Source organism: Mobula hypostoma, chromosome 24 (genome assembly GCF_963921235.1).
Source record: "Mobula hypostoma chromosome 24, sMobHyp1.1, whole genome shotgun sequence".
Classification (NCBI taxonomy): Eukaryota; Metazoa; Chordata; class Chondrichthyes; order Myliobatiformes; family Myliobatidae; genus Mobula; species Mobula hypostoma.
In genome coordinates, this window is record NC_086120.1 from 34,354,237 (window position 1) to 34,378,087 (window position 23,851).

Genomic DNA, 23,851 nt, shown 5'->3' on the forward strand with positions numbered 1-23,851 from the left:
ACCCAAAGGAAAAAAGTAAAACAATTCACAGGCACAAAATAAGCAGGTTAAAAGATGATGCATTATATTAGTAGTGCAATCACTCAGGATATTCTCCCGGGCAGTTAGTCCCCTAATGGAGAATGCCTGTGTGTGACTTTGTTTAACGTGGGGAGGCCGATGCCTGGGCAGTCACCACACAGTCCTTCACAGATCGGGCTCAAGGTCCGGTGGCATGAAATGCAAGACAGCAGGTGACCCTTCACTATCAATGCGATGTGTCATCAGCTTCCAGCCGCTCCACCATTGAGGTTTTGGTTGGATCGCTCTTCGTCTGGAACTCCCTCTTGACCTTACCACTCCAGATGACCCTACCGGGGGTTAAGATCCAGATTACTTCGCTCTCAGGGTTTCAGAAACTCACACACCTCTCCACCATGACAAGGTGACGATCCTTGGAGAAGCAGTATGATACACGAAACAAACGGAGATACACTAACCAGAGAAGAGCTGAAATTGCTGCTCTGTCCTACTGTGCAGAACAACTCTTTGAAGAAGCCGTGCTCTTATTCTCATGCATCAGCTCTCTTGTGTCAAAAAAATTGGAAAGCAATGATGTACTCTCTCGCTTTCTTCTGGTAGGACAGTCAACATCACGACAGGTCTGTTTACGTCAGCACATCTCCCTGTCAGGAGAGAGTTATATATATTCTCAACATGGACTAAAACAGGAGGTATCACTGTGATCGTTTGGGTTTGTGGTCCACAAAGTTTTAAACTCAAATGAAAATCTTAAACCCTATCTAATATAGATAGCTATGGATATTCCCACTAGAAGGAGGTTATACTGTAGCCACCTACTTTTCAAAGGCTAGATCATTTTCCTGTTTATCCTCCTTAGCATTTTTAACAGCAAATACTCACTATTTGAGCACTGGGTCCCCCATCCCCCACTACCAAAGAGGAAATACTTCCAGCTAACATAGTTTAAACATAGTTCATTTATTTGTAGTGAAACACATTTAAATCTAGACAAAATTCTTAAAACACATTTTAAACTCACACAGGATTTCTATCTTATAAATGCTTTCCAAATTACAAGTGATTTCTAAAACGCAAAGGATTTCCAAAATACAGGTATAATTTCCATATTCTAAAAAGACATACCAACGAGTTGCAGATGAACGAGTCATCCGTGGCAGAAGTCGAAGGCAGAGAAATGGATTATCCTCATCCTGTCTTTCTTTCATTCTTCTTGTTGCCCCTTGACCATTCCTAACAAGCCTGACTCCTCTCCTACATTTATACTTCTTTTTTACTTGATTACTTCACATGCATGTGATTTTTTTTTTAGATACTTCTTTCTTTCTAATTCACACAGATGATCTAAGAGCTTCTGGGGACAGAGATCCTAAGATTAACCAAAACTAACACGGTGAGGGCTGACATTCTGATTACTCAAATCTCCCAACTATTAATAGATGAACTACTTGATGTGCTATGTGATAGTATCAGTCTGGTCTGCAAGCTTCCTTGAACTAAGCAACTTAGCCAATGTCTGGTTTGATGCAGGCTCAGTTAACATAACTCCATTGTCTTCCACTGCATCTCTTGGGCAGTCAGCCCTGTGCTGTGGGGCAGCATCCCATGCTTCATAGACTGTGCTGTTTGTTTGCAAAGCTGTAATTTTAACTTCAGTTTGCTTATTGCTTGCGATGTACATTAAGAACTGAAGACTGGTACTTGTTTACGGCAGGAATTTGAACAAGGAATAAGGGTTGGGAGTTTACCTACTCACAAACAACTCTTTGACCCTCGCATTAGGAAGGGACAGCTGTTGTGTTAGAAAGCTGAGCTTGGCAAAAAAGCTGTATCCCCCCACCCAGCCCTGGACAGTGAATATCCATCACATTGCACGCTGTTAATAAGGCTATTAAGAATTATAGTGGGATCTTGATCAGCTGGGCATGTGGACTAAGAAATGTCAAATAAAATTTAATTCACATGGGTGTGAAATGTTTGGGAAGCCAAACCAGTGTAGGATCCTTGCAGGAAACAGTAGGGCCCTGGGGGATGTTGTGGAACAGAGGGACTTAGGAGTACAAATACATACTGTAGTTCCTTGGAAGTGGTGTCACAGGTAGACAGGGTGGTGGGGAAGGCTTTTTTTTCATTCAGGCAATTGATTATGGAGGTGAGGATGTCATGTTGCAGTTACACCAGATGTTGTTGAGGGTGCATTCAGTTTTGTCATCCTGCTTTTAGAAAGATGCTACTTAGCTGGTAAGAGTGCAGATAAGATTTACACGGATAACTGAGTTATCGGGAGCATTTGGACAGGCTAGGGCTTCATTTTTTTGTAGATTAGGAGACTGAGGAGTGACCTTACATAAGAACATAAAATCATGAAAGGCATAGATAGGGTAAATATATTCAGTCTTTACCCAAGGTTTGGGAAATCAAGAACTAGTAGGCATAAGTTTAAGGTGAGAGGGGAATGATTTAATAGGAGCCTGAGGGGCAACTTTATCACATGGAGGCAGTACATACAGTATATGGAACAAGCTGCCAGAGGAAGTAGTTGAGGCAGGTACAATAACAATATTTAAAAGAGATTTGGGCAACTACATGGAGGGATATGAGTCAAATGCAGACAAAAGGGACTAGCTTAGATGGCCATCATGGTTGTTATGGACGTAGGGCTGAAAGATCTGTTTTGTGCTATATGATTCTATCACCAATTGAAATAGATTTTTTGCTTATTATTCTTATGAAAATTCCAAAAGTACTTCTGAACCTGTCAATATTAGTGCTCATATGATGGTCTTTTGGGATTAGAGTAAGGATTCCCAAACTTTTTTATGCCATGGACCAAGGAATCTTTATTCTGCACTCCCCTCCCCTCATTCCACCGCTACATTGGGCAGCATGGTAGCCCAGCGGTTAGTTTGATGCTTTACAGTACCAGCAGTCAGAAGATCGAGATTCAATTCCCACTGCAATCTGTAAGGAGTTTGTACTTTCTCCCCGAGACTGCATAGATTTCTGTTGCGTGCTCTAGTTTCCTCACACATTTCAAAAATCTCAGAGTTTGTAAGTTGTAGGCGTGGTATGTTGGTGCTGGAAGCATGTTGACGCCTGCAGCAGTCCCCAACGTATCTTTGGACCGTGTTGGTCATTGGCACAAATAGTGCATTTCACTATATATTTAGCAAATAAAGCTAATCTTATCTTAAATCTTAATCCTCATGTCTTGGAATTTATCCCAGAGTACATTAAGCAAACATAATATTTCATGTGTAGCTTATGATTTGATTAAGTGAACTGCCACATCTTGTTTATAGGATCTGCGGTACATTAATGTTTTCACCCAACATCACAAAGATTGATAAATTATTTGATTTTACTACTTTTGTGGAAGCTCCTGTACACAAACAGTCCACTGAGTTTACTATCCTATAGCACTTCAAAAGTGTGTTGCATTTTCTGAAACCATCTATATAAATGCAAGTTTTAGTAGAAAATATTGTACTATTCCTCAGCCTACTACCCAAACTATTGCCATTTTTATTTATACATGTCGAATATCCAACAATTACTTCAAAAAGGATACTGTATATTTTAATGAATCACCTGTTATTATTGGCAACTTATATATTTTCACTGAGAGCTAAAAATATTTCTCACTAATCTCTATACATTGAATTAACTGATGTTAGATTACAGCATTGTGTTAATAAATGAAATCCACTGATAAGAGCCTGAAGAGGTTCTTAACAGAAATGAGTAGGAAGCAAAAATATTCCCAAGGGAAGTAATATTTCAATGAGAAAAGCTGAATGACTTCAAATGATTTGTGGATGGACGTTGTCATGAAGAAACTATAATCTCCTGATTTGGGTTCATTGGATGGGTGTTAACTCTCTCTGTCTCGTGAACGTTTAATGCCTGAACTTAAAATGCGGCAGAACCAATAGCATCATGTTACCTTGGAACTTCAAGGCACAGAAAGAAGTGCAAGTGTTGAAAGAGACTTACGGCAGTAACAGTAGAGTGCATCTATGTATGTTTCTTTCAGAGAGTCTGCTTGGTTCAGAATCCTTTTTTAATTGTTTTACCTTGAATACACATTCCTCTTTTAGAGACCACAATGAGTGCTGTTCTTTCACATTTTCCAAACCATTCCTTGGAAGGAGAAATTCATCCTTAGTTACATTACATGTACTAAATCCCATACGATTCAGGATGCATCCTACACTGACATCAATGGAACAGAGCTTCAGAAGTGTAGCATGGGATAGTTTTACTGTAGTGCATGGTTATTGTACAAGCCCAAGGTCAAATTTCTTGCTGTTATTTTGATCTTATCATTATTTAGTCCTAAATTCATGGACACAGTGAGGTGAAATGATGCTGGGACACACCCTAGGATGCACTGGGTCACATCATCAGTGATGTAACCTGGAGTCGGGTGTTTCAGGTCTTTCAACATCAGACACTCTCACCCAAGCATCCCAGCCAGAGTAGGTCAGACCCTGGCTTGAGTTCCAGCAACATTGGTCCATGGGTCACACCTCTTGATGCATAGCCATTTGGAGGCTTGCTAGGCAGCCTCTGTGATGGTCCTAGTGGCTCTTTTCTTTGCAGGCCTTGCAATGCCAAGGAGAGAGTAGGATCTGCACAGTGAGCAGCTAAGCAAGATCTCTACACCCCACCTCTATAGGCTCACGTCATGCCCTCTACCCCTGTCCCTGGCACTGCTCCACCAGCTCCTGGTATTTGGCTTTCTTATGTTCAAACGCCTCCTCAATCCGGTCTTCCCAAGGAACTGTCAGTTCCAGCATGGCCACCTGCTTCGAGGTTCTGGCCAGAACGACCATGTCAGGCCTCAGGGATGATGATGCAATGAAGTCAAGGAACTTTAGTTGTTTGCCAAGAATGAGTTTCAGTTGCCAGTCAGACACTATGGTGACCAAGCCAGCTGGCGATCTCGGCTGAGACCATGGTTTGTCTTCGGCTTTGACGAAGATTTTGTGCTTTCTGGGTTGGCAGTGATGCCTGCTGTTATTAATGGCCAGGGGGATATTTTCTGTCACTGCCTTATTAATTCAAATCAAATTAAACTGATGTATGTGATACTCTCAAATTCTCTAAGTCACTTTCCCCAACACTCAAACTTGTTCAAGGAGGTCACAGTAGGGGCTGTACAAACAGAGCAGAGAGAACTCAAAATAACTTGAGATTTGGGAGTTACTGTCTCATGTGATTTGCCTTGACACAAATCAAACCTGTTCACTTTCAGATCAGATTTAATGGGTGCTTCTGACAGCTCATAGAATAAAAAAAAAATGCTAACTTCCTCTTGCAGTGATACATGACAGAGTAAAACAGAAATGGATTGAGCTTGGCTCAGCTGCTTAGGCTATATGTGGGGAAGAATTAGTAAAGGGTTAGTGCAAATGAGTGATTGGTAGCCAACATAGATTCAGTAGGCCGAAGGGCCTGTTTGCTTGCCATAGAACCTTATGACTCTTATTTTCTCAAGAACAACATGTGAAGGCTTTACACACACATCCTTTATTAGAAGTTGAAGCTCAGCTGTAGAACTTTGCTACATAGAGCCCTTGGTGTAAATAGAGAGCTCCTCCCATCATCAGGAACTAACCAAGAGTGTCAGGTGCTGTCACCAGGTCACTTTAGATGCTTCTCTAGATATATCAATAAACTTGACATCCTTTGTTATTTCTTCAACCATTCTTTTCCACTTATCTGCCAGCATTCACCTGGTTCACATACCTTTTTCCAAGTTAAAACTCATTCTTTGAGCCACTGAATTATTAATGCCATCTTTTGATTTCTGCCCTTTGCTGTCCTATTTCTCCTTTCCTTTTAAATAGCACAGTATTTTTCATATTCTTTGTTCTAAATCTCTTCATATCCTCACTGTTCCTCGGCAGTCATTGTTCTCTGTTTCCACCATCCCTCTTGCGCAACTCACACACAAGCACAACACTCACCTGCTTTTCCACGCCCTGAATGTACCCAATTCTGGTTAAGAATTAACTACTTGATGAAGAAACATAAATGATTACTGAATAAGTATTTTCTACAGCTGCCACAAATTATGTCTTTCATGGTTACTTTAATTCACAACTTTTGAATCCCTTGTTAAGTTTCCATTAGAGACATGCATAGATGCAGGTCTTTGATTTTGTTGTGAAAGATATGCTATATAACATAATAGAATCTGTCTTTGTTTGTAGATGATATTAAATATGTTTTCATTAGGTGAATATACATGAAAAACAGAAGTGAAATGATTTAAGATAATTAATATCTGACAATTTTAATATCAGGGTGAACAACAAAATGTTTTCTTAGAAGTCTTTGATGCTTAGATACGTCAAGTACCATGCAAAGTGATGAGCCTCATTTTACTAGTGAGACAGATAATACATGAACTTAAATAGTTGTAATAAGAGGATTGGACCAGGCATACAATTCATCACCCAAAATTCAGAACATATCAGGTATTCTGCAGACCGGTGATATTTAAAGAAAATAATGAAACACCTTTCAGAGAGTGGATGTGTTGAATACCTGGGGTGCAACAATTAAGTGCATTAATTTGAGGTTCAGCAATGTTACCGTCGTTGTGCTCCCTTGAATACATAGCTTCTGCCATTACAGACAATCTGCTGGGCTGCTGAGTTCTTCCAGCATTTTGTGTGTGTTGCCCTGGATTTCCAGCATCTGCAGAATCTCATGTGATTATAGACAATCTTGTGTGTAATGGTGCAAAGGTTCATCATAGAGAACATTCCTGGTGTCAGAACATGTACTGTTGTTCAGAATTAACTGTATATCAACTTCAAACGTTGTCTGACTGCTCCTTCCAATGTGAAGACTTGCTTTGTTTCACTTCAGCTGGGCCAGGATAAAACAGCTATAATAACTAATTTCTAATAATTCAGTGCGACACATTTTTGTTTTGACCCATAGAAACATCATCGCGTGATATCCTCCAGTGACTGCTATTATTGGTTTAGAAAGTGATGCATAACATAGGCTTCAAATGGCTGATTAAATGTATTCGATGAAATTATATAGTTTCCTTACACAGTGTCGAGAGCTCTTTCCATATATAAACCAATAAAGCATTAGGTTTTAAATTCTTTGTCATGGTAAACATTCCCTTAGGAGTACCGTTGGCAGTATTTGTCCATGTCTCGCATCAGCACGTCTTCCCTGGGCTGCCAGAGTCTCACAAAGCTGTTGTGTTCCAAAAGGATTCGGTTCAGTGTCTGCTCAAAGTTCACGTGCCTCCTTGCCATCATGATGTACTCTCGCTTCTCTAGAATGTAGGGACAGTCACATGTGTTTGGCACCCAGACATATTCCCTGTGAACTATTGGGTACTGGTTCTTGTACGTTTCCTTGACTTGCACATCGTATCGAGTCTCTGAACCCACAATCTTCTTCCCAAGGATTCTTCCACGAAAAACTGTTAAGAAAGAGTCACAGAATCGTCAGGCACATTGAATCCATGATGAATAATTCCATCAGTCTCATTCATCCACACTTTCCCCATGGTCTTGCAAATTACTTTCCCTCAATTGCCCATTTGATTCCCTTTTGAAAGCCTCCACTGGCAGGTCATAACCACACACTCCATTAAAAAAAAACTATCACCTTCCCTTGTGCCAATTTCTCAAGACATTAACACTGGGTGCCCTGGTCCTTAAGTTATCTACTGATTGGAACTCTTCTCTTTAAATATGTCGATATCTCTCAAACCTCCCCTCAATCTTCACTGCACCAAGGAGAACATCCTCAGCCTCACTAGTTTTACCTTGAAAACTGGGTGAAAATAGTCATTGGAACCAATCTGGTAAGTCTTCTCAGCATCCTTCTTAAAGTATGGTGATCAGTAATGGAAACCCCAGCTAACTATTTTCTATTGGTTGAGTATTACTTCACTGCTTCTGTATGTCGTGTCTCTATTTATGAAGCTAGGGTCCAAACATGCTTGACTAACCACTCTATCAACATCTCCTACTTTCACAGAATAAAGTTGATGATGTTTTATAAACATGGTAATCTTTCACATCTTTTCACAAATCAAGGTATTGAGTACAGGAGATGGGATGTTATGTTGACATTGTTTAAGCATTGGCGAGGCCTAATTTGGAGTATTGTGTATAGTTTTGGTCACCTACCTACAGGAAAGATTTAAATAACATTGAAAGAGTACAAAGAAAATTTACGAGGATGATGCCAGGTCTGGAGGACATGCGTTATAAAGAAAGATTGAATATGTTAGAATTTTATTCCTTGAAATGTAGAAGATTGAGAGGAGATTTTAAAGAGCTATTCAAAATTATGAGGGGTATAGATAGGGTAAATGCAAGCAGGCTTTTTCCACTGAGGTTGGGTGGGACTACAACTGGAGGTCATGGGTTAAAGGTGAAAGGTGAAAAGTTAAAGGGGAACATGAGGAGAAACAACTTCACTCAGATGGTCATGAGATTGTGGAATGAATTACCAGCAAAAATGGTGCATGCAAGCTCATTTTCAACATTTAAGAGGACTTTGGATAGGGACATGGATGGTAGGGGTATGGAGAGCTGTGGTCCAGGTGCAGGTTGATGGGAGTAAGTAGTTTAAGTGGTTTTGGCATGGACTAGATGGGCTGAAGGGCCTGTTTCTGAGCTGTACTTTTCTATAACTCTATATTCCTTTCCTCAAGCCTCCCGGGATTACACATTCCTTTGCCAGAAAAACAAACCTCTGCTTAACTTAGGAAGAGAGGTACAGATACATTATCACCATTATCTTTATCTTTATGTGCTGTGTTATATGATGTAGGTGATCATGGTCCTATGACCATAATTGTTCGTGGCAAATTTTTCTACAGAAGTGGCTTGCCATTGGCTTTTTCTAAGCAGCGTCTTTACAGGACGGGTGACCCCTGCCATTATCAATTCTCTTCAGAGATTCTCTGCATGGCATCAGCTGTCGCATAACCAGGAATTGTGACAAATACTAGTTGTCCATATGACCATGCTTGTACATAGCTCCTTGAAATTAATGAAACAGGTAGACAGGGTGGTGAAGAAAGTACTTGGCACATCAGTTAAATACTAGGAGCAGGAGTTGAATATGTTGATAAGACCACCTTTGGTGTGATTACTCTGTTGTGGGAAGGATATGGTAAAATTGGAGAGGGTGTAAAAAAGAAATTTACGAGGATGTTACTGAGATCGGAGGGCTTTGTTATAAGGAGAGGCTGGAATCCCCTTGTGTTATGCATTTTTAAGTGAAGGATTCAAGGTTCAAAGGAGAATAAATTTATTATATAAATTTGCCGGTCAATATCCAACATACAATGAATAAATAGAACCCTGGTCAATTCTTTTCTTTGTACTTATATAAAGACATCAAGGCTGAACACTTACTCCCTGAGCCGAGAATGGGACAAGCCAGATTTGAATGAGGGTCTTTCATAGTACATCTGACTTTTAGAGGCCTTCAGTAATCCACTCAGACTATAAGGCCATAGGACATGGGAGCAGAATCTGGTCATTCGCCGTATCCAGTCTGCTGTGCCATTCGATCATGGCTAATTTATTAATCCTCTCAGCCCCATTCTCCTGCTTTTTCCCTGTAACCTTTAATACCCGAACTAATAAAGAACCCGTCAACTTTATTCGCCATATGCATTTACATGTATTAGGGATTTGCTGTGGTGTGTTGAATAGAGTATGACATGCAACAAAAAAGAACAACATTCAACAATTAGAAAGAATAAATAAAAGATAAATTGAGAGGTTAAACATGGTACTATCAGTCTCCGCTTTAAATATAGCCAATGATTTGGCATCCACAGCTGTCTGTGGCAATAAATTCCACAGATTCACCACCCTCTAGCTAAAGAAAATCCTTCATATCTCAGTTCTAAAGAGACGTCCTTCTATTTTGAAGCTGAGCCCTCTGCTCTTACTCTCCCCCTATTGGAAACAACCTCTCCAGGTCCACTCTATCACTCCCTTATATTATTTGGTATGATTAATAAGACTCCCCACCACCACCGCCCCCATTCTTCAAAACGCTAGTGAGCACAGACCCAGAATCATCAAACACTTGCTCATTTTGCCACTTTGTATCCAACTTTGCATAAGTCTAAGGAACGAAGAAAAGCAACTTGCTGATCCTGCATTACAACAGGAGTGCCAGTGCAAACGAGGACAGGGCACATTTAAGACAAATGTATTGTGGCAGAACTCTGTACTCCATTCTTTCTTTGAGCAAGAGTTCTTCATAAGATGTGTGAATTCATTAAATAGTGCTGCTTTGCATAAAAGAAAAAGACAATTAGCAATTCTTCGATTCCATCTCACATTAGTACCCTTTCTCAGCACGAGTCCAGAAAATAATTTATATATCATGTAATTAGGTCGTGTTACTTTTAAAGTAATGGCTTATTAAGTCTTACCAAAATCTTTCTGGCAGTACTGTTGAATCCTTTGAGATTTTCCTTTTGATTTCTTACATCTTCTACAGTAACCTAGATCAAATGCAGACAGCAATTACCTCCATGAATCAGATTTAGCGTCGTCCTTTACCTTGCTTAATACCAACAGCATTAAAGGAGCTTCTGCTCAGGAACTCAACAATTAAAACTTTCTCCCTGCTGCCTAAAAGAGGAGAGAAAGATTATTACACTATCAGAAAGCCGAGATTGTTTGCGCAATGGTTTTCTTTGATAGATGGGGAAAGACGAGGATATACACTCAGTGGCTTGTTTACTGGGTATAGGAGTGGGACCTAGTGTGGTCTTCTGTTGCTGTAGGCCCTCCAGTTCAAGGTTCAGCGTATTGTGTGTTCAGAGATGCTTTTCTGCACACCACTATTGTAACATGTAGTTATTTGAGTTACTGTCGCCTTCCTGTCAGCTTGAACCAATCTGGCCATTCTCCTTTGAACTCTTATTAGCAAGGCATCCTCGCCCACATTACTGCCACTCATTGGATGCTCTTTTTTTTATTTATTTGCGGCATTCTTTGTAAACTTTAGAGAAATCCCAGGAGGTCAACGGTTTCTGAGATCCTCAAACCACACCGTCTTAACTAACCATAAAGAAGAGAAAATCTGCAGACGTTGGAAATTCAAGCAGCACACACAAAATGCTGCAGGAACTCAGCAGTCCAGGCAGCATCTATGGAAAAAAGTACAGTTGACGTTTCAGGCCGAGACCCTTTGGCAGGACCTGTACTTTTTTTCCATAGATGCTGCCAGGCCTGATGAGTTCCTCCAGCATTTTGTGTGTGTTGCTCCATCGTAACTAACAATCATTCCACAGTCAAAGCCATATAGATCACGTTTCTTCCTTATTCTGATATTTGGTCTGAACAACAACCGAATCTCTGTGGTTTGATTGCTCACATGAGCATATTACTGCTGATCAGATATTATCAGTTTACACTGCTTCACTAACACCTGGTTCCATAGACTGCATCACTTTTATATCAGGAACAGTACCTGTCTGATTAAACAACACTATTTCTGCATGGGTTATGTTTCTCTTTACAAACACAACTTGGCCTCCTGCTTCTGTTGGATTGTCAGGGAGGAGTATTGGGATGGGGTGGCTTAGCCTGAAAACAAAATGGCTGCTTTAGAACTGGGATTGCACTTGTAGTCCCTTTACTACACACAGCTAAATAAGATGCTTCATGTCTACTTATTTCTTACAATAATAAATCACAGTTAAGCCACTATGTAAGTACAAAACCACTGTACAATTAAAGGCAGGGCAAAGAGGAGAGGGGCAGGGGAAAACAGGGGCATGAATGCCTGCACCATTGATAATCATCCCTTAACAACACATAGAAAGTGAGGTCACACACACATAATATGCTTTTTCCATGTTGTTGACGACATCTATGCAAATCCTTCTAACAGCTGGCAAATTTAAAGACTATGCACATCCTTTCACAATGCTAATTAATTTAATGAATAATGAAATAGCTATTAAGTCATTGAAAATTGATTTTGTAGGGTTCACTGAATCATTTATTGTTAGGAACGAGCTTGTTAATGTATTCATAGTAATACAGGCATACTGCTGGTCCTTCACATTTACACATTCATTGGTCATAGCTGTTCTTTAGCATTCTGATCTCAATTTGTGTCCTTTCTTTGTCGGGGAATTCCTGGATTCAATGGTTCCGCAGGGAGCAACACAGGGACAGAATGAAAACACAGTGACCCCCCACCCCCCCACCCCAGCATCCAGGACATATTCAAGAAGCGGTGGCTCAAGAAGGCAGCATCCATCATTAAGGATCACCCATCAACAGTACATGCCCTCTTCTTATTGCTACCATCAGGGAGGAGGTACTGGAGTCTGAAGGCACACACTCAACGATTCAGGAACAGCTTCTTTCCCACCGTCACCAGATTTCTGAATGGACATTGAACCCGTGAACACTACCTCACTACTTTTTTTTCTCTTTTTGCACTACATATTTAATTTAAATTTTTTGTACTTCAGTTCCACGATTTACAGTTTTTAAATTATGTATTGCAATGTACCACTGCTGCATAACAACAAATTTCAGAACACATGCCAATAATATTAATTCTGATTCTGATTCTAATTTTCTTTTCCAAATAACAATGATCCTCTCCTTTACATATATCCAGCGACAGCAATCACGGTCATCTGTAGCAGTACCCTTCACATTCCCACATTGAAGAAGCCATTTTCAATCCCTTCATTGGAGGGGAAATGTCTGTGTGAAATTTCTTTGCATTATTTTAATTAACACATTTAAGAGGAAAATGTTAACGTGTTTGTGATTAATATCACACAATGTGATTTCATGAGTCTTTCTAACTTGCTTCCTCACTAAATATGCATCATCTCTCCAACACAGGTAGCACTTATAAGGTAATGTAAAAACGAAATACTAGCAAATCCTTTTCCAGACTTCTCCCTAACCGCGGATTGTTGATCATTAAAGCTTCATCCTGAGTGGATTCATTAGGACTGTGGATAAAGAGGCTGAAGGCTACAGAAGGATTGTGATTCCTATACTGATTATGAGGCAAGACATGCTTTTAATGTTCAGTGCATTTTGAAGCTTATTTTTGAAACCAAGATAAGTCAAAAGCAGATCAGTTGGGACTTCCTTTTGAGGTTTCTTTAATCACTGCTAACAACCATTAACCTGTCCAAGGGGAATAGGATTGGCTCACTGATTTTTGAAAACAGCATTCCATTCAACCCTAATCTCTTCCATTCTCCCTCTTGAGTGCTCTGCATTGTAATCACTTCATCATGAACAGCCGTGCAATCAGATGTGAGGGGACTGATCTCTGAACTTCCTTATAAAAGCCTTTCTGCTTCACGAGCTCACTTTCCTCTGTAACATGCTCCTTAAAGTCTACCTCTTTGTTCCAAGTCAACAGGACTAATAATTCTGTTTTTTTGTAATTTATTTTTTATTGAATTTCATCATCAAACAAACACTTCCATAAGATGTATTTCAGATACTGTACATATATATCATATAATCATATTTGTCTCAAATCTCCACATAATATTTATCTGAGGTATACACTTATAGAAAAGAGGGGAAATAAAGAACCAATTGAAAGGAGAAAACTATGTACATAGTAGGGAGTGATTTTCTTTTACAATATATTCATTGTCTTGTGAGAATAAAATCAGGCCTATGAGGTGTTATGTAGTTAAACCATTTTTTCCAGCATGAATAAAATTGTTCCAACTTATGATTAATAATTCTTCATGTGGTTGGTATGAATTTGGTTTGTAAATGTTACTGTGAAGTGGCTTGGGATACTGGCAAGGAGGTACAAAAGCCTTCATTCCCACACCACCAAGTCCAGGAACAGTTATTACTCTACAACCATCAGACTCTTGAACAAGCATGAACAACCTTCACTCTGAACTGATTCCACAACCTATGGACTCACTTTCAAGGACTCGCCAACTCATGCTCTCAGTATTATTTATTTATCTACCTATTTTTAAACACAAGAAAGTCTGCAGATGCTGTAAATCCAGAGCAACACACACAAAATGCTGGAGGAACTCAGTGGGGAAGGCAGCATCTATGGAAATTAATAAATAGTTGACATTTTGGACCAAGACCCTTCTTCAAGTCCTGAGGAAAGGTCTCGGCCGAAAATACTGACTGTTTATTTCCATAGGTGGTGCTGATGGTCCTGGCCCAAAACATTGACCGTTTTACTCTTTTGCATAGATGGTCCCGGACCTGCTGGGTTCCTCCAGCATTTTGTGTGTGTTTATTTATTTAGATTAGATTATGAGGACACGCAGTCCTCCTTTATTGTCATTTAATAACGCATGCATTAAGAAATGATACAATGTTCCTCTAGAATGATATCACAGAAACACAAGACAAACCAAGACTGAAAAACTGATAAAAACCACATAATTATAACATATACTTACAACAGTGCAAAGCAATACCGTAATTTGATAAAGAACAGACCATGGGCACGGTAAAAAAAGGTCTCGAAATCTCTCGAAAGTCTCATCATCTCACGCAGGTTGTAGAAGGAAGAAAAAAACTCTCCCTGCCATGAACCTCCAGCGCTGCAAACTTGCCGATGCAGTACCCTGGAAGCACCCGACCACAGCCGACTCTTGAGTCTGTCCGAAAACTTCGAGCCTGCGACCAGCCCTCCGACACTGAGCACCGAGCACCATCTCTGCCGAGCGCTTCGACCCCGGCCCCGGCAACAGGCAAAGCCGAGGATTTGGGGTCTTCCCCGCCGGAGATTCTCGATCGCACAGTAGCAGTGGCAGCCAAGCAGGCATTTCAGAAGTTTCTCCAGATTTTCCTCCGTGCTCCTCACGTCTGTCTCCATCAAATCAGGATTGTGCACGGTACCTACTTAACAAATACCGATATAATTTCGGAGTGGCCGCGCCGCTGCGTCGCGCTGTCATCTTCTCCTCTCCTATTTGATTGTTTATCTCCTTTTGTATGTTGGTTATTTGTCTTTGTGTGAGGTTTTTTGTTGATTCTATTGTATTTCTTTGTTTTCCTGTGGGATTAATCTCAAGGTTGTATATAGTGACACATAATGCTTCGGTAACAAATTGACTTTGAACTTTGAGGGGTAGGATCAAAAAGGAAAACACATCCAGATGAGGCTCGAATGGCTCCAATGCAGAGTCCATTGTTATGCACAATTGGAATGTATTCAAATGCTGCTGTGTACTAGAACTCAAACCAGCAAAGAGATGTTTCTCTTGACTGATGAACAGAAAGTGCACCAGCTGAAGTTGAAAGGGCAATCCAGATCAGAAAGATCCCATCCTCTCACCATCAGAAAGAGTAGGCCCTGCCCTGGGCTAGAGATGAGCTAATACCATCCAGATAATGCTACTTCATCTAATAAGCTGTGCCGGTAAATGCATGTTTATAGAGTAGGAGTAAAGATAGGGTCAAATACAATAATGTCATCTCCCTAGCCACTCCATCCACGCCTTCCAGATTATTATCCCACTGATACATGGTGCAGATTGTTATTGGGACAGAACACAGATAGGATGAGAGTGAATAGACTTGATTTACATCTCCCATATCATGGTGGATTGTCATTGGGTCAACTGAAAGAAGATCCAATTAACTAATGTTTGAAATATTGCAGAATATTGGTAGCTCCGGATGTCTATTTAGAAGTTTGGTTGGTCGCTGAGCTTGGGAAAATGCTTGCAGACATTTTGACTCCAATCGAAAGGCCATTATCAGTGTGCAGTTGAGGGTGTTGTCTCCTCAGAATGCCAGCTTATATACTCCTCTGAGGTCCAAAAAAATATCGATTAGACATCGTGATCTGGTTGGCTGGTTCAAAACACTGTGAACAGTTTAGCAGTAGAAGATTCTGATTGGATAGCTTCAATGGGGGTCCATTGGAAGTGTCCAGATCCCGAGATTACTGGTCATTCATTAATTGCTGACATTGCTGTTTCTCTTTTCTCTGTAAAGGTTCATATATCGGATCTATGTCAATGTGTTTGTTGATGGATCCTTCTATAGAGAACCATGCTTCAAGAATTTCTTGCTCTTTTCTTGTTCTTGCTTGAGTCAAGACTCTGGCTGTGGTCCATTTGAAATGGTGTCCTTCTTTGTCTTCATGAGCTGATCTTACCAAGAGTGGGTTGTGCCCCCTGCTCACTAGCTGATGCTCATATAGCCTGGTCAATAGTTTTCTTACTCTTTGACCAACGTAGTACTTGTCACTGTCACTACACTGAATTTTGTTCTATCAGTCACATTTTGTTGTGCTTTGAGTTTTGATAGGTTACTGTTGGTTTGTGAGCAACTGTGATGTCGTGTTGCTGAAGCAGTCTTGATGTCATTTCTGAGATATTCTTTATATAAGGCAATACAATTAATTTATTCATCGCTTGTGTAGTTTGTATATTTGGGTTTCTGACCTTGAGGTACCTTCCAATGAAGCTTTTTGGATATCTGCTCTGCTGAAAGGTTTTGAAGAGGCACTTTGCTTCTTCCAGTTTTGTGTCTGTGGTGTTTTAATGGGACTCAGTCCTTTTGACAAAGGTCTTAATGCAGCATTGTTTGTGACAGTTCAGGTGATTACTATTGAAGTTCAGAATTTGATCGGTATGTGTTGCTTTCCTGTAGACTGATATCTGTAATTGACCCGTGTTAGTTCTGTTGATAAGAACATCCAAGAATGCGAGCTGGCTCTCCCCCTCAATTTCCATTGTGAACTTGATGTCACTAAAGACATTATTTAGCAAGGTCTTCAAGATCTTTCAACAGAACAGATATCCAAGGAGCTTCATCCAAAGGTACCTCAAGGTCAAGGTCAGGTTGTGAAATATTTCAGTTGCAACCACCAGTATGAGTCTGTCGCAAAAGAACAACTTTATCAAAAACTTTTGTTCCATTATGGTCTGAATGCATTGTCATAGCAACGTGAAGGGAAGTAGATGAAAATGAAGGTGTAAAAATGGATTTAGCTGGATCCCTGACATTATACACCCTGTACTCTCCTTGATTTTCCTGTCCTTTGACTACAAAGGAAGTTGCCTGGTGAGCATAGCAGATGGATGATCTGAGATCACCCATTTTCTGCATTGTTGAGGATGAAGTCACCATCACCGTGCCCATCTCCACTCCCCTCACCCTCCATAATATTCCTTTATCTGCTGGAGCGAAGCTTCAAACACACAGAGCTCATTTTTGACCCTGTCAAAGTTAATTTCACCAACATTTTGTCCACCCATGATATATCCATCCATAAATAACTGGGGAGAAGCATCAATAGTACAAAGGTTGCTCATGGGTAGAACTTTTTTGTGTTGAGATCCAATTTTTTGACAGTGTGATGTCTCAAAAGTTGTAATCTTCAATCTGCTTCAGAAATGCAGATGATAAAGTGATTATCAGGACCCTTGATGGTGAGATGCTTTGGTAATTCCTGGTGAATCTGATAAATAAAGACATTTCTATCGGTTCTGTAGCAAGAGAATAATGAACTAGGTCTTACCTTTGAATTATTACCTAGCATGCATAGAAATCCCAGGATAAGTGGGATAGATTTCTGCTTTATTTACAAGATAAGTGCAAACAGTGATAGAGAATATTGCTTCTTTATCAACAAGTCTGGGTACTTCCTGCACCAAACTGCATCCCCATCCATGAGTGTAATTTCCTGGGTGTTATACTCAAGGCCTTCCTGCTGGGCCTGGCTTTTCCAGTGCTTCTGGCATTCGTACTTACTGGGCTGATTGTGGGTGGGCTTCGTTTCATGCCTTGGCAACACAATCTGAAAGTGGCTGTCTTGATGAGGCTGAACTGGCGGTCGTGCCGTGGGGTAAATCCAGCCTGAAGAGGGGTGTGAAGGGGAAGGAGATATAAATATATGTGTGTTTAGATCAGTGACATCAAAACTGAAATGCTTCGTCACAATCTGTAAGTGTGTAAGAAATAAGAAGAGCATAACCAGCCTCGGGGTTAGAAATGGGATGAGGTCAGAAACGGAATGAGGGGCAGAACTGGGATCATGGATAGAAACAGGGTCGGGGGTAGAAGTGGAATGAAGTTTAGAAGCAGGACGAGGGGTTGGCCGTACAGCTTTCCGTGCCTCCCCTGCATTCAGCAATAAAAATTGAAATTGTTGGGAACACTCAGCAGGTCAGGCAGCAGTTGTGAAAAGAGAAAACTAGGGCTCAGATTTAACCACCTCCTCTGATTTCCACAGAGCTTGGAATTCTCTCCGTCTTGACCTCAGTCTTCAATTACTCAGACTCCATGGTTCCCTGGGTAAAGAATTCCAAAGATTTGTTGCCTCTGAGAGAAGAAACTCCTCCACATCTCTGGCTTAAATGATGATGAAACTATGCCCGAGACATCAACCGTCTCAACTTCACCACTCCTCTCTCCTGTTGCAATCTCACTCCCTCTGAACGCACTGCCCTCCACTCTCTCCGCACTAATCCCAACCTCACCATCAAACCTGCTGACAAAGGTGGTGCCGTGGTAGTTTGGCGGACGGACCTCTACCTTACTGAGACAAAACGGCAGCTCTCTGACACCTCCTCTTACTTACCACTGGAACAGGACCCCAGTAAAAAACATCAAACCATTGTCTCCCGTACCATCACTGCCCTTATCAACTCTGGAGACCTTCCATCCTCAGCCGCTAAACTCATTATTCCCACACCCCGTACCGCTCGGTTTTACCTCCTCCCAAAGATACACAAGCCTAACTGTCCCGGTAGACCCATAGTTTCTGCCTGCTCCTGTCTCACCGAACTTGTACCTGCCTACCTGGACTCCATTTTGTCACCCATAGTTCAGTCCCTCCCCACCTACATCCGGGATACATCCCATGCTTTCCACCTCTTCAATAACTTCCAATTCCCTAGTCCCAACCGTTATATTTTTACTACGGATGTCCAGTCCTTATACACCTCCATTCCCCATCAAGAAGGCCTCAAAGCCCTCCGCTACTTCCTGGACAATAGACCTCACCTGTTCCCCACCACCACTACCCTCCTCCGGTTGGCGGAACTGGTTCTCACACTTAATAACTTCTCTTTTGGCTCTTCCCACTTTCTTCAGACCACGGGTGTAGCTATGAGAACTCGCATGGGACCCAGCTACGCCTGCCTCTTTGTTGGTTATGTGGAACAGTCTGTGCTCCAAACCTATTCTGGTACGGCTCCCCAACTTTTCCGTTGGTACATTGACGACTACATTGGTGCTGCTTCCTGCACCCGTGCTGAGCTCGTCAATTTCATTGACTTTACTTCAAACTTCCACCCAGCCCTCAAATTCACTTCCTCTATCTCGGACACTTCTCTCCCTTCCTCGATGTCTCGGTCTCCATCTCTGGAGACAGACTGTCCACTGACATTTTCTACAAGCCCACTGACTCTCATAACTACCTCGACTATACCTCTTCCCACCCCGTCACATGCAAAAATGCCATTCCCTATTCCCAATTCCTCCGTCTCTGCCACATCTGCTCCGAGGATGAGGCTTTCCGTTCCAGGACATCTCAAATGACCTCTTTCTTTAAGGATCGTGGTTTCCCTTCTACCATCATCAATGATGCCCCCACCCGCATCTCCTCCACTTCCCGCACTTCGGCCCTCACCCCATCCTCCCGCAACCACAACAGGGACTGAGTTCCCCTTGTCCTCACCTACCACCCCACCAGCCTCTGGATCCAGCACATTATCCTCCGCAACTTCCGCCACCTTCAACAGGACCCCACCACTAAGCACATCTTTCCCTCTTCACCCCTCCTCACTTTCTGTAGGGATCGGTCCCTCCGCGACTCCGTTATCCGCACGTCCAGCCCCACTGATCTCCCACCCGGCACTTGTCCCTGTAAGCGTAAGTGCTACACCTGTCCCTACACCTCATTTCTTGCAACCATTCAGGGCCCCAAACAGTCCTTCCAGGTGAGACAACACTTCACTTGTGAGTCTGTTGGGGTCATCTATTGCATCCGGTGCTCCCGGTGCGGCCTCCTCTACATTGGTGAAACCCAATGCAGATTGGGGGACCGCTTCGTTGAGCACCTCCACTCCGTCCGCCACAACAGACAGGATCTCCCGGTAGCCACCCACTTCAGCTCTGCTTCCCATTCCCATTCAGATATGTCCATACATGGCCTCCTCTACTGCCATGATGAGGCTAAACTCAGGTTGGAGGAGCAACACTTCATATACCGTCTAGGTAGTCTCCAGCCCCTTGGTATGAACATAGAATTCTCCAACTTCCGGTAATTCCCTCCCCCTCCCTTCCTCTATCCCTATTTCACTCTATACCGTCCCCCAGCTCCCTCATGGTTCCGCCTCCTTCTTCTACTACCCATTGTTTTCAAGGCTATGACGTCAATGCTTCCCCTCCCCGACCCCTTTGTCTTTCAAATTACTGGTCTTTCAACTGAAGCTACAAGCATTCTTCAAATCCTTCCCCATCTTTCATTCTTCAGTCCTGACGAAGGGTTCAGGCCCGAAACATCGACTCATCATTTCTAACTGATGCTGCCCGACATGCTGAGCTCATCTAGTGTACTGAAAGTGTTGTCATGAAACTATGCCTTCTAGTTCTCGATTCCCCTTGCAAGAGAAACAACTCTGTCATACCTCATAGACTCATTTGTTAAAAGATGTCCCTACTTTTTCAGCATTGTTTATTTACAATGTCCAATCTCTACAATAACTGCAAATTCCTAAATGGAAATTGATTAGTCCTACAAAGAGAAAGTTACAACAGAACAATGGTGTTATCCACAGTAAAAGCTGTCTACCTACCTGGGTAGAGGGCTGGCTTTCTGGTGGTGGTAGTGGTTGTGGAGACTGTCGTGCTGGTTTGTGCCCAGGGCAGATAACTCAGAGGAATGTTGGCCTCTATTACAGCAGTCTCAGGTTGTCTCAGTGGACTATGGCCACCTTGGTAACGCCCGTAGCGTTCTTTAGGAAGCCAGTACTCGTATTCAATTCCCGAGTTTGCCTCTCGCAGGAGAACCTGCAACACAAATTGAACTTTTGATGTTCTATGGTCAGCACTGATGACCTGATCTAATTGTATTGGTGTAATTAGCATATTTCTTATTTTTGTTTTAGAGATACTGCACGGTAATCAGCCCTTCTGTCCCAAGAAGCTCACGCCACCCTATTACACCCATGTGACCAATTAACCTACTAACCCATACGTCTTTGGAACGTGGGAGGAAACTGTAGCACCCAGAGGAAACCCACACAGTCGCGGGGAGAACATACAAGCTCCTTATAGACATCGGTGGAATTGAACCTGGGTCACTGGCATTATAACATCTATGTCACTAGATATGCAGTTATTTTTATCTGAGTTCATTTCATTCACCTGTTACTTAATCAATGATTTATGAATAATTCAAGAGTACCATAAAATTCCAGATGTACAAATGTAATGCAAATCAAAAGATTTACATTCATATAGCACCTATTAGTAACCACAAGATGCCTCAAAGTGCTCTATGCATTTTCTGAAGCGCAGTCATTTCAATATAGTGAATACAGGAGACAATTTGCTCAAGGCAAACTGAACACGAGCCACTGTAAGATTATGGGACATGATTTGATTTTGTTGTTGGGAGATAAAAGTGGCCTGAAAAATCTCCATACTTTCGTCACCAATACCTGAGCAGCAAGATGGGTTGTTGGCTAATCATCTTATCCAAGAAAATATATCTTCCAAGAAAATATATTCTAAGACTACACCCCTTAGAATGGCAAATTAAAAATTTGTGCATGCGTCTTTAGAGTGTGATTTGAATCCCAAAACGTGACTTAAAGACAAGATTTTTACCACATCTAGCAATAACTATTGCATGGTATGATTTTATATTTCTTTTTTCCTTATACCAGTTTGTCCAACATATTTTTATTATTCCTGTTTATCTTCAGTCTGATCTGTTTGGATTTGATTTGCAGATAATAAGTTTCTCTCTCAAGGGTGGGCAATAGAGTATGTAGAAATCCATCCCTGTCTGGTGTGGGGGGAAGTGGGGCACTGCACTGGATTGAAAGAAGCTGCAGAAGGCTGTAACCTCAGTCAGCTCTATCATGAGCACTAGGCTCCGCAGCATCCAGGGCATCTTCAAGGAGCAGTTCTCAAAAAGGTAGCATCCATCATTAAGGACCCCATCACCCAGGATGTGGCCCCTTCTCATTGTTACCATCAGGAAAGAGGGAGAGGAGCCTGAAAGCACACTCTCAGTGATTCAGGAACAGCTTCTTGCCCTCGGCCATCAGATTTCTGAATGGATATTGAACCCATGAACTCTACCTCACTACTTTTTTCCCGTGTTATTTAGTTAACTATTTTATATATGTATTTACTTTAAGTCACAGATTTTATTATCATGTGTTGCAATGTAGTGCTGCCACAGAACAACAAATTTCATGACATATGCCGTTGATATTAAACCGGATTCTGATTCTGATTCTGAATCTTAGGTAGGAAAATTTAAAAAGGATGCTCTTCAATCCCTTCGTGGGACTGCAAGTAGTCAGGGAGGTTTGCGTCAGATAAGAAATTTTCTAGTTAAACTCTTTGTATTGTAGGCAAACTAGCCTGAAAACAGGGAAATGCTTGCACAATGCAGGGATTACAAGAACCATGGGATATGATCTGATATGTTCTCAACTATTCAACAGTAGAAATTGCAAGCAGTTTCAAGCTTCTGGGAGTGCACATCACACACAACCTCTTATGGTCCCAGAATGTATCCTACACAGTCAAGAAAGTTCACCAACACCTCCACTATCTGAGGAGGCGCAAGGGAGCCGGACTTTGTACATCCATACTCATGTCATTCTACAGATGTGTAGAACAGAGCATCTTATCAGGCTGCATCACTACTTGGTATGGAAGCTGCACTGTGGTAGATAGGAAGGGTACACAACAGGTTGTCAAAACTGCCCAACACATCATTGGCATCAGCCTACCCGCCATCAAGGACATGTGTACAGAAAGGTGCTGGAAAAGGGCCACTAACATCATGAAGGAGCCCACACACCTTGCTCACAGACTGTTCGTCCTACTCCCATTAGGAAGGAGGTTATGTAGCATCCATGCCAGGACCACCAGGTTCAAAAATCAGTCACTTTTCCCAAGCAGTAACACTGATCAACATCTCCACTCACTAATTCCACCACTACCTTATAATTTCCTCTCAGTCGCCTGGTGTCACTTTATAGACACACAATCAATCTACATATATGAGCTACCTTCTGTATTTATATTTATTGTGTATTTGTTTATTATTATTATTATTGTGTTATTTGTATTCCTGTGTTTTTTTCATGCTGCATTGGATCCAGAGTAACAATTATTTTGTTCTCCTTGCACTTCTGTACAGGAAATGGCAATTGAGTGAAATCACACTGTAGTAACACTACAGTTCAATGATCCTTCCCTTGGGAATTTGCTGGTGCTGGACTAGCAGATTTTCCACATGAATGGGTGGTTTTTGTTATTAATATTCCAATACATTTTAAAATCACAGTTTTTAGATGTTAGACCGTAGTGCAACATATTTCCCTCACTCAGTGGGAGGAGGGGGCAGGAAGATGGGCTTCAGAAGTTTGAAGAAAACGTGGGACCTGGCGTCCTGGTGAGTGGAAAGGGAAGGTGGGAACCAGGCCACTGGCAAGTGGGAAGAGAGTGCTGGAGTAAACATCTTGTGAGCCAAAAGCTGAACCATCGGGAGATGAATCTATTTGCAGATTGATGGAGTTTTACTGTTCAATTATTTGAACTATTTATGCTTCTCT

At 41.6% G+C, this 23,851-nt stretch overlaps 1 protein-coding gene across 1 annotated transcript in view; it reads right to left on the minus strand.

Moving 5' to 3' along the window:
- Positions 1–986: 986 nt before the first annotated feature.
- LOC134337561 (ADAMTS-like protein 5) overlaps positions 987–23,851 on the minus strand; it is a 155,761-nt gene continuing 132,896 nt past the window's right edge. Inside the window, exons 10-13 of the mRNA XM_063032689.1 lie at positions 20,846–21,059; positions 17,796–17,900; positions 10,475–10,546; positions 987–7,483 (exon numbers count right to left, since the gene is read on the minus strand). Coding sequence (XP_062888759.1) covers positions 7,176–7,483; positions 10,475–10,546; positions 17,796–17,900; positions 20,846–21,059 — 699 coding nt within the window. The 3' untranslated portion in view covers positions 987–7,175. The remainder of the gene's footprint in view (positions 7,484–10,474; positions 10,547–17,795; positions 17,901–20,845; positions 21,060–23,851) is intronic.